The 16,631-nt window shown below is 39.7% G+C and overlaps 2 protein-coding genes and 1 non-coding gene across 3 annotated transcripts; 2 read left to right on the top strand and 1 right to left on the bottom strand.

Moving 5' to 3' along the window:
* Nucleotides 1–778: 778 nt before the first annotated feature.
* LOC138895519 (uncharacterized) lies at nt 779–1,965 on the top strand. The gene is made up of 2 exons (XM_070180216.1): nt 779–1,355; nt 1,559–1,965. The coding sequence occupies exons 1-2, from the start codon at nt 779–781 to the stop codon at nt 1,963–1,965; spliced, it is 984 nt and encodes a 327-aa protein (XP_070036317.1).
* An 11,575-nt stretch (nt 1,966–13,540) lies between these two features.
* Nucleotides 13,541–13,647, bottom strand: LOC117279989 (small nucleolar RNA R71). The gene has a single exon (XR_004510434.1). It is a non-coding gene; the product is annotated as a small nucleolar RNA R71 (small nucleolar RNA).
* A 1,170-nt stretch (nt 13,648–14,817) lies between these two features.
* On the top strand, nt 14,818–15,482 carry LOC104109943 (uncharacterized). Its single transcript, XM_070180215.1, has 2 exons — nt 14,818–15,064; nt 15,118–15,482. Exons 1-2 carry the CDS (start codon nt 14,818–14,820, stop codon nt 15,480–15,482), a joined length of 612 nt encoding a protein of 203 aa, XP_070036316.1.
* Nucleotides 15,483–16,631: the final 1,149 nt, after the last annotated feature.

Raw genomic sequence — 16,631 nt, 5'->3', positions numbered from 1 at the left:
TCCACCGGTAAAGCAGAAGCTCAGAAAGTTCAAACTGGATATGAGTTTGAAGATAAAAGAAGAGGTCACCAAGAAAATCAAAGCCAAGGTTCTCCGAGTGGTCGAATACCCGACTTGGTTGGCCAACATTGTGCCAGTTCCGAAGAAAGATGAGAAAGTTAGAGTATGTGTTGATTACCGAGATCTGAACAGAGCATGTCCCAAAGATGATTTCTCGTTTCCGAACATACACATACTGATTGACAACTGTGCCAAGCATGAGCTCCAATCCTTTGTGGATTGCTTTGCAGGATACCATCAGATCTGGATGGATGAAGAGGATGTCGAAAAGACAGCCTTCATCGCACCATGGGGAATATATTGTTACAAAATGATGTCGTTTGGTTTGAAGAATGCTGGAGCCACCAACATGAGAGCCATGACAACCATCTTCCATTACATGATACACAAGAAAATAGAAGTGTATGTGGATGATGTTATCATCAAATCTAAAAGGAGTTAGGATCACATAGCAGACCTAAAGAAATTCTTCGACCGACTTTGAAAATACAATTTAAAGCTGAATCCTGCAAAATGCGCCTTCGGAGTCCCTACTAGAAAACTGTTAGGATTCATCGTCAGTCGTCAAGTGATTGAGTTAGACCCATCAAAAGTCAAAGCTATCCAGGACTTGCCACCTCCGAAGAATAAGAAAAATGTGATGAGTTTTTTAGGGCGCCTCAATTACATCAACCGCTTCAAAGCACAATCAACCGTGATATGTGAGCCAATCTTCAGAATGCTAAGGAAAGATGCTGCAATAAGCTGGACTGAAGAATGCCAGAAAGCCTTCGACAAAATCAAAGAGTATTTATCTAAACCGCCCGTGTTGGTCCCACCAAAACCAAGAACACCTCTGCTGCTTTATTTGTCCATGTTAGATGGGGCTTTTGGTTGCATTCTTGGACATCATCATGAAACTGGAAGAAAGGAGCAAGCGATATATTATCTGAGCAAAAATTTCATGCCTTATGAAGCCCGGTACTATTTGCTGGAATGCACCTGCTGTGCTTTGACATGGATAGCTCAGAAATTCAGGCATTATTTCTGTGCATACACTACATATCTCATATCAAGGATGGACCCGCTAAAATGCATCTTTCAGAAACCCATGCCTACGAGTAAGTTAGCAAAGTGGCAAATACTGTTGAGCGAGTTCGACATAATCTATATAACTCAGAAAGCAGTCAAAGGGCAAGCATTGGTGGATCATCTGACAGAAAATCCCGAAGATGGAGAATACGAACCATTGGAAATGTATTTTCCCGATGAGAATGAAACATTTGTAGGAGAAGATATCACCGAGGCATATGATGGTTGGAGGATGTTCTTCGACGGAGCAGCAAACTTCAAAGGAGTAGGTATCGTAGCTGTCTTAGTATCAGAAACCGGCCAACACTATCCGGTATCTGCAAAACTCAAGTTTCCATGCACCAACAATATGGCAGAATATGAGGCCTACATCTTGGGACTCAGATTGCCATTGACATGAACGTTCATGAGTTGTTGGTAATTGAAGATTCAGATCTTTTGGTGCACCAAGTTCTAGGGGAATGGGCTACGAAGAACACCAAAATATTGCCATATTTGCACTATGTACAAGAACTGATTAAGAGGTTCATAAAGATAGAATTCAAACATGTTCTGATGATCCATAATGAGTTTGCAGATGCTTTAGACACTTTATCTTCCATGATACAACACCCAGATAAGAATTTCATCGATCTTATCCCATTCATAAGCATCCAGCTTATTGTGCTCATGTTGAAGAAGAGATTGACGGAAATCACGTGGTTCCATGACATCAAGGAATACTTCGCAAAGGGAGAATATCCAGAGCAAGCTGCTCATACTCAGAAGTGCACGCTTCAAATATTAGCCAACCATTTCTTTCAAAACGAAGTCAACGCCAAGGAGGCATCCTGATTGCTCGAAGAAATACATGCCGGAACCTGCAGAACGCACATGAATTGTTTCATATTAGCCAAGAAGATACTAAGAGCAGGGTATTTCTGGATAACTTTGGAAACAGGCTGTATTAAATATGTTCAGAAGTGTCACCAATGCCAGATATATGCTGACATGATACGAGTACCACCCAATGAACTCAATACAACAAATTCACCCTGGCCTTTCTCCACCTGGGGTATGGACGTCATCTGTCTAATCTGTCACGACCCAAAATCCGTTAAAGGTCGTGATGCCGCCGGACACCACTGTTAGGCAAGCCAACACTAAATAGTTAATTAAATTCTCATTTTAATATTTTTAAAATCGTAAATTTAATTTAATTCAACTAGTAAAAGATGAATTTACAGAATAGATACAATGTTTTTCCAATTTCAATACAGAACATCCCATAATCATCCTAGAACCCGGTGTCACAAGTGCATGAGCATTTTCTAGGAATTTAAAATAAAATACAATAACTGTCCGAAATACAAATTTGGACAAGAAAAAAAATACAATACTCTGAAGGAGATTCTGCTGGTTGCGGATCGTATATAAGATGCAGCTCACCTAAGTCCCCGTAATAACCGCGCATCTGCGCCCACAAGGCGATTAGTCATATATGTACCTGCACAAAATGTGAAGCAAGCGTAGTATGAGTACGTAAATCAATGCGTACCCAGTAAGTATCTCGCCTAACCTCGAAGAAGTAGTGACAAGGGGTCGACTTCGACACTTACTATGGGCTATAAGTAAATAGAATAATATCATTAAATTAGACATGGATTAATTAATACGGTTGCAAGCCCATTATTCTGAAGTAAGTAAACAGTTCTTTTATAATTAAGAACTCTCCAAATTGATTTCTCATTATTTAATAATTTATCTCAGGCCGAGAAGGCAATATCAATTATTACAATTTCTAAATCAATCAATTAAATCATGCGCAAATCATGTCGAGGTCGTACGGCCCGATCCAATAAATATTTAAACTGTGCACTGCCAAATGGTCGAATGGCGCGAACCATAAATGCATCTATTTACGACCGAGGCGCTCGGCCCGATCTACAAATAACAATTATTTTCAAGAAAACACAAGTTTCTCATACAAACCTTTAAGTAAGTGAATTTAACCTTATACAATTCTTTTATCAATTTCTATCATGACTAAGTGACTATATTAGCAAGTAATAGCACAAACATTCCAAATATAGCATGATACGGGTTCTAAACTACCCGGACAATAGCATAATAGTAGCTACGTACGGACTCTCGTCACCTCGTACGTACGTAACCCCCACAATTAGGTACAAACATTTATTTAATTCACCTCGAAGAAGTAGTGACGAGGGGTCGACTTCGACACTTACTATGGGCTATAAGTAAATAGAATAATATCATTAAATTAGACATGGATTAATTAATACAGTTGCAAGCCCATTATTCTAAAGTAAGTAAACAGTTCTTTTATAATTAAGAACTCTCCAAATTGATTTCCCATTATTTAATAATTTATCTCAAGCCGAGAAGGCAATATCAATTATTACAATTTCCAAATCAATCAATTAAATCATGCGCAAATCATGCCGAGGTCGTACGGCCCGATCCAACAAATATTTAAATTGTGCACTGCCAGATGGTCGAATGGCGCTAACCATAGATGCATCTATTTACTACCGAGGCGCTCGGCCCGATCCACAAATAATAATTATTTTCAAGAAAACACAAGTTTCTCATACAAACCTTCAAGTAAGTGAATTTAACCTTATACAATTCTTTTATCAATTTCTATCATGACTAAGTGACTATATTAGCAAGTAAGAGCACAAACATTCCAAGTATAGCATGATACGGGTCCTAAACTACCCGGACAATAGCATAATAGTAGCTACGTACGGACTCTCGTCACCTCGTACGTACGTAACCCTCACAATTAGGTACAAACATTTATTTAATTCACCTATGGAGTTAATTCCCTCTTACAAGGTTAGAAAGGAGACTTACCTTACTCCGAAGTTTCATAACCGGCTCCCAAGCCATTCAATCAACTCAAATTGATGCCCAACGCTCCAAAACTAGTCAATAAGTAAGCAAATCCATAAACATATACTCTAATACTCATTATAATCCTATTTACAACAATTCCCAACTCCTTTCGAAAAGTTGATAAAATCACCCTCAAGCCCACGGGCCCGAATTCCAAAAATTTTTGAAGATAAAGTTTACTCATAGCCTCACGAACTCAAATATATAATTTTATGTCCAATTCCATACTCAAATTCGTGGTAAAAATGCAAAAATACCAAATTCTAGGTTTTCTACCAAAACCTCATAATTGTTTCCTAATTTCCATGTTTAAATCCATATATAATCATGTATTTAACTTATAATAAGGGGGGATCACTTACCTTGAATTGCTTGCTAAAACTCTCCCCTTGAAGCTCTTCAAAATCTCCCAAACCAAATGAAAATGGGAGAAAAATGGCCAAATCCCCGCTTAAAAGCATTCTGCCCAGCCCGCCCTTCGCACCTGCGGTCCAATAGCCGCTCCTGCGGCTCCGCAGGTGCGGTCCAAATTCTATTCTTTTGGTCCTCACTGCCCAGACAAGACCTCGCACCTGCGGAAGTTTCTTCGCTTCTGAAAGCATCGCAGGTGCAACCTGCTATACGCATCTGCGCAATTTACGCACCTGCAGTAGTTGCCTCGCGCCTGCGCACACGCAGGTGCACTTCTCCAGTCCGCTTCTTCGGCTCCCCCAGATCTAGTCCCTTCTTGTTTTTGCGAGCAATTCACCACACCCGTGATCTCGTACCTGCGGCCAAAGTCACGCAAGAGCGATTACACCAGAAGCATTAAGCTTCAGAAATTCTTAAGTCCAAAAAGTCGATCCGTTAACCTTCCGGAATCCACTCGAGACCCTCGGTACCTCAGTTAAATATACCAACACGTCCCAAAGAACGTTACAAACTTAGTCGAGCCTTCAAATCACATCAAACAACGTCGAATTCATGAATCACACCCCATTCCAAGCTTAATGAAATTTAGAATTTCAACTTCTACATTCGATGCTGAAACCTAACAAATCACGTCTGATTGACCTCAAATTTTGCACACAAGTCATAATTGACATTACGGACCTACTACAACTTGTGGAATCAGAAACCGACCCGATATCAAAAAGTCCACTTCCGGTCAGACTTCTCAAAATTATCCAAATTTCCAACTTTCCCCAAATGACCCCAAAATGACCTACGGTCCTCCAAATCCACTTCTGGACGCGCTCCCAATACCGTAATCACCATACAAAGCTATTCACAGACTCGAAATCCCAAACGGGCATTGATAACATTGAAATGCACTTCAACTCAAATTAATGAAATTCTTTCAAAATGCTAACTTCCGCAATAGGTGCCGAAATGCTCCCGGGGTATCCAAACCCCGATCTGAACATACGCCCAAGTCCGAAATCATCATACAAACCTGTTGGAACATTCAAATCCCGATTCCGAGGTCGTTTACTCAAAATTTACACCTTAGTCAATTCCTCCAACTTAAGGCTTCCGAAATTAGAATTTTCTCTCCAAATCAACTCCGAACTTCTCGAAATTCAATTCCGACCATACGCACAATTCATAACACCTAAAGTGAAGCTGATCATGGCCTCAAACCTCCGAATGACGTGCTAGGGCTCAAAACAACCGATCGGGTCATTACACAATCGAACTCGCTGCTTCAAACGGGCATCGGTTCATTCTGGTGGCCATAGACTTCTTAATAAAATGGGATGAAGCTGCATCTTATAAAGTTGTAACTAAGAAGGTTGTAGCGGATTTTGTGTGGGACCGCATTGTTTGTATTTTTGGAGTACCAGAGTCAATCATTACTGATAATGCCGCCAATATCAACAACGATTTGATGAAATCCATGTATGAAACATTCAAGATCAAGCATAGGAACTCCATAGCATACATGCCACAAATGAACGGAGCCGTAGAAGCCGCCAATAAGAACATCAATAAGATATTGAGGAAAATTGTGGGCAATTACAAATAATGGCACGAGAAACTACCATTTGCTTTATTTGGGTATCGTACCACAGTTCGCACATCAACTGGGGCAACTCCCTACCTACTGGTTTATGGTACTGAAGTTGTTATTCCCGCCGAAGTGAAAATTCCTTCTTTAAGAATCATACAAGAAGCTGAGCTCAGCGATGCAGAATGGGTACGAAGCCAGTACGAACAACTAGCTCTCATTGATGGAAAGAGAATGAATGCGGTATGGCACGGTCAACTCTACCAGAATAGAATTCTAAGAGCTTTCAACAAAAAGGCCAGGTCAAGGCAATTTACACTGGGGCAATTGGTGTTGAAACGAATCTTCCCACATCAGGATGAAGCAAAGAGAAAATTCTCACCCAACTGGCATGGCCCTTACATGGTTCACCAAGTATTGACAGGAAGAGCACTTATACTTGCAGAAATGGACGGAGAGATTTGGCCGAAACCTATCAATTCAGACGCAGCCAAGAGATACTATGTTTAAGATTATTTGTATTTTTCTATTTGATGTAACTGAACTACGCTTGACCTGATTCCCATTTAAGAAGGAATACGTAGGCAGACCTGTGTGTTCGGTCACATCACAATAAAATCTTCATTTCCCTATGGTCAGAAACTTGGGCAAGATCTCGAGTTTACCTAATTTCATCCCGTTTGGAACAACCAAGGAATGTGTTGCCAGAAGTATGCATTTAAACTGGGACAGAATTTTCAGGAGGACCCCAAAATTCTAAAGCAAGGAGGTTGCAATGTCTCGAAATACGTCACAATCATCAGTTCATCTAAATTATTTGATCTCATGCATTATCACATATTTCATACAACTACATTTCTAAAAATAATAATTTGTCAAATACATGCATGTTTTTCAAAAAAGAAATTGTTTCTATGGCAGTCAGACGTTACCCAGGGTAACTCAAGCAGGGTCTCAAGGCAAAAGGCAAAGCAAGGAAATCGAGATCACGAACCAAAGGTTCCCCCGCAAAACTCACAATTTTTCTTTGAGTGCAGGCACAATAAACATAATAGGAATAATCGCAATTACATACACACAACAAAATCTCTTTCTTCATAACAACAAAGTTGCCAAAACGCAAACATATCAAGCTAAGAAATACTTTACTCTCTCGTAGTTATTCATTGCTTTTCTTGCATAGGGCTAAGCACTTCCCTCATCATCGCACAAGTCTAAGCACCGCCTTCTTTGCATGAGACTAAGCACTATCTCTATTCCTTGCATGAGGTTAAGCACTGCCTCCATTACTGCATATGGCTAAACACTGCCTTTCTTTGCACGAGACTAAGCACTGTCTCCATTCCTTGCATAAGGCTAAGCATTGCCTCCATTATCGCATAAGGCTAAGCATTGCCTTTCCTTTGCACGAGACTAAACATTGTCTCAATTTCTTGCATGAGGCTAAGCATTGCCTCCATTATCGCATAAGGCTAAATACTGCCTTCTTTGCATTAGACTAAGCACTGTCTCCATTCCTTGCGTGAGGCTAAGCATTGCCTCTATTACTTCATAAGGCTAAACATTGCCTCTCTTTGCATGAGACTAAACACTGTCTCCACTACACAACATAAGGCTAAGCACTATCTCCTTTCTTTGTATATGCTTAAGCACTTCCCTCATCTTAGACAAGACTAAGCCTTATCTTGTCTCGTCCTAGCATATGACTAAGCATCACCTGTTTTCTCTATCAAACAATCGATATCGCCATATCATTAAATTTCATAGGCTGAAACATCGCCATATTATCCGAAGGCGTCATAGTCCGAAGGCACCATCCTCATAGCTTGAAGACACCATTCCATGGCCTGTGGATCTCTCGATACTGCACATCATTATTCAAAGGCGTCATAGTCCAGAGGCACTATCCACATGGTCCTAGGACACCATTTCATGGCCTCCGAATCCCTTATCATACGCTTCATGGCCCAGGACGTAATGGTCTAAGGACATCATCCTCATCGTCCAAAGACAACCTTCATGGTCCAAAGGAAATTTGCATCATGTTTAAATTTTTGCAATAACCCATATATATTCGCATGCGCCGTGTTTTGAGTTTTGCAGGTAACTCGGAAGCTAACGGTTCTGCAAACAAGAGCAATCTTTGCCCTGGTTTCCGTTCACAACGTTCACATCCTTTGACTACTTCAAACGTAACTGATGACCCGTAATTGACTATAACTGATCAAATGTCTGCCTTGGGATACACTCGTAACGTCTAAATTCACATTCATGACCCCACCTAAATATTCGTTACCTACAACACTATTCTGCCCAAAAGAACCTTTTCGAAACATAAAACCACTCTCATAATAACTCCATCGGTTTCGTTCGTCGTTGGATCTAAACTACACACGGCCTGATTCCCATGACACCAGGGATGTGTAGGCAACTCAGGAACCAGGGTTCGGCCCCCAGTTTTTCAAATCACATTATTCCTCGCTCAATTCCCACAAAATTGGTCATCATTTTCTTTACCTGACAACTCTTTCATCATTCCGGGGTAAAGAGGGGTGGCTGTTGATACTCAATTTTGCCCTCATATTTTTTAAAAAAGTATATATACTTTCAAAATATCATTTTGCATCATTATTTAATTCACAAGATTTATACAAGTATTCCTATAATTTTCCATAATGTTTAGAGCTTGGAAATTAATTTTCTTGTATTTAAATTACTTATTTTTATCCACATATAAGTTTCATAATATTTTACCTCATTTACATAATTATATTGGTATTTTTAGGCTATTTACACAATTTTGCAATAATAGCCTATGTGCTATGCATAATTGCATTTTTTTACATTATTTTGCCAAATAGCATTTTTTACATTTTTGTAATACTAAGTTATTATTTTCAATAACTTTATTGCACAAGTGATATTTTATTATAATTTTATAAAAAAACAATTTAACAATTTTCGTGTATTTTAATTTGTAGTCAAATTTTAAGTTATTTTTGGACCAAAATCAAGGCCCAAACACCTTACCCAATACCCCAAGTTGCCCTGGCCCAAACCAAATGACCCTTTTTATTTCAACCCAATCAGGATCCATTACTCGACCTGCCCCACTTCCCTTTAATCACGGTCGTTAATCTCGGATGATGCCCATAATAATCCCTACCCTTTCCTTATACCCCTTTACCCTGAAATCCTAATCCGTTCTCCTCACCTAGCCGCCCCCGCATTCTCTCCTCCGCCTCATACCAAACCCTAGCCGCCACACACAAAATCCCAGTCCCAATCCAATATTATATGGAAATCGTCCATGATTCCTTTCCTTTCTTACACACACGGAGATGCTTACCATCTTTTAAACGTTACAAGTATTTGGTACTCGATTATTGATGGAAGCTGAGTCGTTGGTGTTCGTTCAACTACAATTATGTACTATCTTCATATTTCTGACCTGATACACTCACTACCGGGCCCCATGGGTTCGATTCAGTGAGAATTTTACTATTTTAGTTCTTCGTTTTAAACTAGGGTTTGCCGGATTCCCCTTAAATTGATTCTAGTTGATTTTCATGCTATTGTTTCCTTATTTGTGTTTAATCGATTGCTTTTCCTTGTTTGGGTACTTACTTTCGCTACTATATAAACCCCTCCCCAATTTCCCCTTTGGACAGACCTTTAATCACCTAAGAACTATCCCTTCACTCTCACTTATTCGATACTATCCTGAAATTAAGCTCATGGCCGGCTGAAAGACAAGGCCAACATATTCTGTTGCACTTCCTCCAGTGCAAGCACTGATCGGGGTCCGTTACAAGGCTCTTGTGAACTCTGAAGCACTAGGGGTTTGGGGTTTTTCATCACTCACCTGCAATTGCTGCTATTCCTGAGATTTTGAGTTTCTCATTCTTTATTCGTTCGTTTGCAACTAGTTAGTTCCTTGTACCCTCGTAACTCTACTCCTTTTGTTTGTGTTATATGCACTAGTGTTATTTGGATTTCTCTGAGTTAATTTTGATATTATGCCACTTCGTATACAATTCTGCTTATTCTAGAACCACTCTTTATTTCCACCAGCTTCATTTATGTGCAAGTTTTGATATTAACTCACATGAGGATAGCTAAGTTGATTCATGGTGACTGCCTTGCTTTGATTTTCTGTGCCAAAACCCTTTTGGAGACTATGTTCTTGATCAAATTTCTCTCTTCATGTTGCATCCTTTATGTATAATTTGCTATTTCTCTATAAGTTTTGTGACAATACTGTCTAAGTGCTTAGCTTAATATGACAGCCTTAGTGCATGCTTATTATAAGTGTCCAGTCTGATTAATTGCTCATCTTCATGTTTAAGTGTAAACTGGTTACTTAAGGTTTGTTGCTTATCATGACTTACATCCTCTTAGGGGACTGATGCATGCCCAAAATATATTCGAATGTATGCTAAGACTTTCATGTACAACCTGCTACTTCCCTGAAGTCACCCTATGATTATATGAATTATATATGCCAATAATGTTACAATTCCTAAGCAGACTTGTTTCTTTGCTTTGATGTTGTGTGCTCACTGATAGTTCAAAGCTCCTAGGGTGAAATCCAACATATATCTAGTCTATTTCTCCTTATGTCGACTAAAAGAAATCTCATTCTTCTTCATGTGATGTATGCTTACCTTATTTACCTGAAAGTCAGTCTCTTCTCATGAATGCTTACCTGTTGGATGTAAAATCTTTGTGTGGTGATTGGTATTCACCTGAACATTTCATATGTTAAGCTCTGCAAGTTAGTTGTTTCTCATTAGGCTCTAATGTTAAATCTCCCATGCTAAGGTTGTATCCCACCTGTTCTTGTCTATGGCACTACTAGGTTTTCACATTCAAACCCCTGCCTCAAACTCTCTCTACGATAGTTCTGGACCAAACCCGTTTTGAAACTTTGTTTGAAATAATCCTGTTGCTCTTAAACTCTGTTTCTGGTGATAAGCATGAACTTTCTTCATATGTGTCTCATACATTTTCCCAATTTAAGCATGATCTTACCTATATGCTCTAATTAGAGTGGTTGCTAGTTACAGTTTAAGGGTAGTTCTTCTACCTGTATGGCTGAATTTAGCATCCCTTAACTTAATCATCGAAATCATTTGGGTTTGGTATGTTAGGTCTGCCTTTGGTCTTGAGGGTTCGAAGTTTACTGTCTGCACTTGGAGTTTAGGCTTGTCGTCCGCTTGAAGTCCTACGCCTATTTGAAGGCCCAGATGTATTGTTGGGTTATCCTATCTTTGTATTTGGGCCTGTAATTATTTAAAGTGATTTGTAATAGAATGTAAAATTGAATGATGGGGGAATTAGTGAAAAAGGGAAATGGATATCCTATTTTCTTGCATAAAAGGGTAGAGAACATGTCTATAGGGTCTATGTGCTCTATTTGTTATTTTTTGTTTAGCATGCTTTATTTCTGTACACTGATAGACATCATGTCTATAGGAGTCACGCACACACTTCACTTAACTTGTAAAAATATGTTAGTTCCAATATTTGCTATACTTGTTTCCATGTCTATTATTCAACACTCTTAGACAACATGTATATAGGGCGCAGCAATGTAATATTTTTACTTACCTAGTGATGTGCCGTAGAATTTCAGCACTTTTGATACCAATTACATAGACTTTAGCTCGTCTTTCAATGCATTTTTAGTTAATTTTTATGAAGTTTTGGTGTTTTGTAGTGCATGAGACTTGAAGACCAAAAAATATGGAAAGAAGTCAAAAAGCCACGAAAGGGCAGGAATGCGGCAAGTATGCGACCGCAGAAGTAATATGCGTACCGCATACTCACCGCAAACTGAAGCAGATTTTTGGCCAACTGAAGAGAATAATGTGTGGTCCATTATGCGGTTGCATAACACTTCTGCGGACCGCATAATGACCACACAATTGCAATTGAAGATTCTGCGTAGCACTTCTATGATGGAATATGCGATCGCATAACTGATATGCGGACCACATAATGGAAATGCGGTGGAAAGCTGGCAACTGGACATGAGATTCTGCTATGCATGTGTCAATTATGCGGACCGCATACATGGTCTGCGACCAGTATGCGGCTGCAGAAGGGCTCTGCAGGGGCATTTTTGTCCAATCTTGATCCTGACTTTTAGTCCACTATAAATAGATTTACTTGGGGTTTTGTGGGTCATGTTGTCTGAAAAAGAGGCTACATTGAAGGCATTGAATACTCCATTATTTTGGAAGCTTTTGAAGAGAGAATCTTGTACTTTTGTAAGCCTTATGACTTTAATTATTATTTTATCTTTGTATCTTAGTATGAGTAGCTAGTTTTAAATACTAAGGTTGTGGACCTTAAATGGGTGTAATGTTAATGGGTGTTTACCTTTGAATATATATATAATGGTTGGTTGATATTTATTCATTTCTCATGCTTCATTTATTGTTGGTAGTTGCAAACATTAACTAATTCCATTTTACTCTTTCTTTACTTGGAAAAGTGGGTTAGGGTTTGGTAGAATTGAATATCAAAAACTCAAGGCTTTAAACCTTGTTTAAGCTTAGGAATAAGTAGATTCTATTTGGCATAAATTAGTTATTCTTAATTGCAACTCTTTTATATTTGGAAAAATCATAAAGAGAAAATACTACTCGACTATTGGGAAATATTGAGTTGTCACTTAGAAACCATTTGCATATCAAAGGACCTTCCATTAGAAATATACAATATTAATACTGATAGCATTACATTCCATTAAAGGAGACACAACCTTGGTTTCCTTAATCAAATTAATTACATACTCACAGTACAATAGTCTTATTTACTACACATAATTACAACACTCTTTTTAGCTAACGGAATAGAATTACGATTTAAGTCAAGTTTCACACTATTCAAGTAAGCTTTTCACACCTATTCCATGTGGGATTCAACCCCAACCTAGTTGGGTTATTATATTTGACATCGACTGCCTTACACCATTTATTTAGGTGTAATTTGAGCGTATCAAATTTTGGCGCCGTTGCCGGGGAATACGGTTTTGAAATTACTATTTAGTGTGTGCTTTACTTTACGTCTTTTTCTATTCCATCACACTTTTCTTGCTTTGCTTGGTGTTGCTAGGTAAACATGGCCGAATATGAGGAACAAGAGAATCCTTTTGCGGATATAGATGATTACATTGAGGATACAAATGCCACTGTCCCTCCAAGAGTTGATGCTGCTACCTTCAAGGTGGAACACGGTTTGATCCTATTGCTTAAAGCAGAGGGGTTTTTCAGAAATTCCACCGATGATGATCCGACACAACATCTTAGAAACTTCTTGGGTGTGTGTGCGATGCACAAGCAGAACAATGTTACAGATGATGCACTAAGCCTGAGGGTATTCAAGTACTCACTAGCTGGAGAGGCAAGGAAATGGATCCAAAATCTATCACCTCATTCCATTCACTCTTGGCCTAAACTCGTCCGAGCTTTCCTAGCTAAATGGTTCCCACAAAGCAAGAAGTCGGAGCTCAGAGATAAAATTTTCTTCTTCAAGCAACTACCGGGGGAGCACCTACATGAGGCATGGGATCGATTCAAGCTATATCTAGTGAGGTATCCAAATCATGGTTTTCCTCACACAATCTTGTTGGGGAAGTTTTACATGGGCTTGGATCCGTTGAACCAATCCACAGCCAAACATGCAGCGGATGGATATTTTATGGATAAAACATTTACAAGGGTCACACAAATTCTTGACAAGATGGCAGAGCATAATCAAGCTTGGCACTCGGAAGATACCACGGGTGGAATTGCATACGGTACTCCCTCCTTGGCCAACATGATTAAGGAGAACCAAGAGAGAGATCAAGTAATTGCCGGGCTTGCCACCAACATTAATGTGTTGATCAAGATGTTCACTGAAAGCCAAAACAAAAAGGTTAATGTTGTGGAAGATGTGCAACCCTTTACAAATGAAGATTGCAAGGCAGAAAATTAAGTCAACAACTCTCAAAGGGGTTACCAAAGACAGCCCTACCAAGGTCTCGGACAACAAAACTAATGGAGGTCTAACCCACAAGGGCAAGGCCATCAACAATTGCGAAATGATCAAGGTGGTTCAAGTCAAGGTAATTAGAGTAACAACAACTATTCAAACCGGAGTTCAAACCCCTATGTTCCACCAAAGGGGAAATACTCTAACTCTTCGCATTGGAAGGAAAGTTCTTCAAGTGAGTCCAAATTAGAGAACATGCTTGAAAGAGTATTGCACAATAAAGAAAGAAACGACACTTCAATAAAAAACATGGACGAACTTGTGGGGTCACACATCTCATCCATACAAAAGCTAGAAATGCAAATGAAAGATTTATTAAGAGAGCAAAATCCAAAGCAAAAGGGCGCACTCCCAAGTGACACAATTGCAAACCCAAAAGGTAATGGGAGTGGTCTGACTTCTCATTGTATGTCAATCATAACTCGAAGAGGGAAAATAGTTCAAGGAGAGAATGAAAAAATGGTTGAAGTGGAAGATCTTGAACAAGAGGCTGAGGCACAAGTTGAGGTGCCAATTGTTGTTGAAGTTGAAAAACTCCCAAAGGAAGGGAAAGCCAAGAAGTGAAGCGTGAAGAGGTCAAGGAAAAGGTGAAAGAGGCACCAAAAGCTCTAGCACCAATTCCTAGACCTCCCCCTCCTTTCCCTCAAAGACTTGCTAGGAGGGTTGATGATAGCAAACTCGAGAAATTCTATGACATTCTCAAGCAATTATCGGTAAACATTCCATTTGTGGAAGCATTTCAAGAGATGTCGGGTTTTGATAAATACTTGAAGGACTTGATCACCAAGAAGAGAACCACCAAGAATAAAGTGGTGAATGTGACTCACCGGGTTAGCTCCATCATTGCAACAACTACCGTTCAAAAGAAAGAAGACCTGGGAGCCTTTACCATTCCATGCACTAATGGGTTGCGAGATTTTGCAAGAGTTTTTTATGATAATGGGGCTAGCATCAAATTGATGCCTCTTGCTATTTACAAGCAAGCGGGGTTAGGTATGCCGAGGCCTATAAGTATGAGGTTGCAAATGGACGATCGTTCAATCAAGAGATTGTTGATGATGTCCTTGTGAAAGTGGGAAAGTTCCCCCTTCCCGCCAATTTTGTGATCCTTGACTATGTTGTTGATAAAGAAATCCCTATCATCTTTGGGAGACCATTCCTTGCTACCGGAAGAGCACTTATGGATTCGGAACGAAATGAGATCAAGTTCCGAGTTAATGATGAAGTGGTCACCTTTCAAGCGAGTAAGGGTATGAAGTTGCCACATGCATATAAAAGCATCTCAGTCATTGATGTTGTGGATGAGGTAGAAGACGCAATTGAGATTAAAATGGAAGAAGAATGCCTTGGTGAGGCTTTGGCAGCTATATTGGTGAATTTTGATGGTGAAGACATGGAGGGGTACATGTAATCGGTGAATGCATTAGAAGGACGTGGGTCCTACACTTATGCACCAAAGAAACTTTCTCTTGAATTAGAGAATAGAGTCACTCCCCCCGCCAAGCCTTCAATTATTTGTCCGCCACAACTTTAGCTCAAGCCACTTCCACCGCACTTAAGGTATACATTTATTGGCTCTAATGATACTTTACCTGTAATCGTTTCTTCTTTGTTGAATGATGTGCGGGTATATCATTTGTTGAATGTCCTAATGGAGCATCGACAGGCCATTGGGTGGATAATAGCGGACATCCGAGGGATTCCTGCCGGAATCTGTGAGCATAAGATACAAGTGGAGTAAGAGAGCAAACCTAGCATGGAGCATCAAAGAAGGTTAAACCCTTCCATGAAAGAGGTGGTGAAGAAAGAAATCATCAAATGGTTAGATGTCGGGGTAGTCTACCCCATTGCCAATAGTTCTTGGGTGAGCCCGGTGCAATGTGTGCCAAAGAAAGGAGGCATGGTCGTGATTCAAAATGACAAAAATGAGCTCATACCAACAAGAACTATGACCGGATGGAAAGCTTGCATGGATTACCGGAAGCTCAACAGTGCTACTTGCAAAGACCATTTCCCTATGCCTTTTATTGATCAAATTCTTGATCGGCTAGCGGGAAGGTCATTCTATTGCTTCTTGGATGGATATTCTGGCTATAACCAAATTAATATCGCTTTGGAAGATCAAGGGAAGACAACATTCATATGCCCATATGGGACTTTTTCCTTTAGTCGTATGCCATTTGGGCTATGCAACGCCCCGACTACCTTCCAACGGTGCATGATGTCAATCTTCTCGGACATGGTGGAAGATTTCCAAGAGGTGTTTATGGATGACTTCTCTGTAGTGGGTGACTCCTTTGAGCATTGTCTTGATAACCTTAGACAAGTGCTCAAAAGATGTGAAGAAACAAACCTTGTGCTAAACTGGGAGAAGTGACACTTCATGGTGGACAAGGGTATTGTTTTGGGCCACAAAATTTCCAAACAAGGAATAGAGGTTAACCGGGAAAAGATCAAGATCATTTTCGATCTTCCTCTACCCACTTCAGTAAAAGGTGTCCAAAGCTTTTTGGGGCACGCCGGCTTCTATAGGCATTTTATCAAGGACTTCTCAAAAATT

Source organism: Nicotiana tomentosiformis, chromosome 7 (genome assembly GCF_000390325.3).
Source record: "Nicotiana tomentosiformis chromosome 7, ASM39032v3, whole genome shotgun sequence".
Taxonomy (NCBI): Eukaryota; Viridiplantae; Streptophyta; class Magnoliopsida; order Solanales; family Solanaceae; genus Nicotiana; species Nicotiana tomentosiformis.
This window is presented reverse-complemented; position numbering and strand designations above follow the sequence as displayed.

Bases quoted from the DNA above. Each gene is read 5' to 3' on its own strand.
- LOC138895519 (XM_070180216.1), top strand. From the start codon at position 779: ATGCTAAGGAAAGATGCTGCAATAAGCTGGACTGAAGAATGCCAGAAA. The intron at 1,356-1,558 runs GTTGGAGGATGT...TGGTAATTGAAG, and splicing joins TATCACCGAGGCATATGATG to ATTCAGATCTTTTGGTGCAC.
- LOC104109943 (XM_070180215.1), top strand. From the start codon at position 14,818: ATGTCGGGTTTTGATAAATACTTGAAGGACTTGATCACCAAGAAGAGA. The intron at 15,065-15,117 runs GTATGCCGAGGC...CGTTCAATCAAG, and splicing joins TTACAAGCAAGCGGGGTTAG to AGATTGTTGATGATGTCCTT.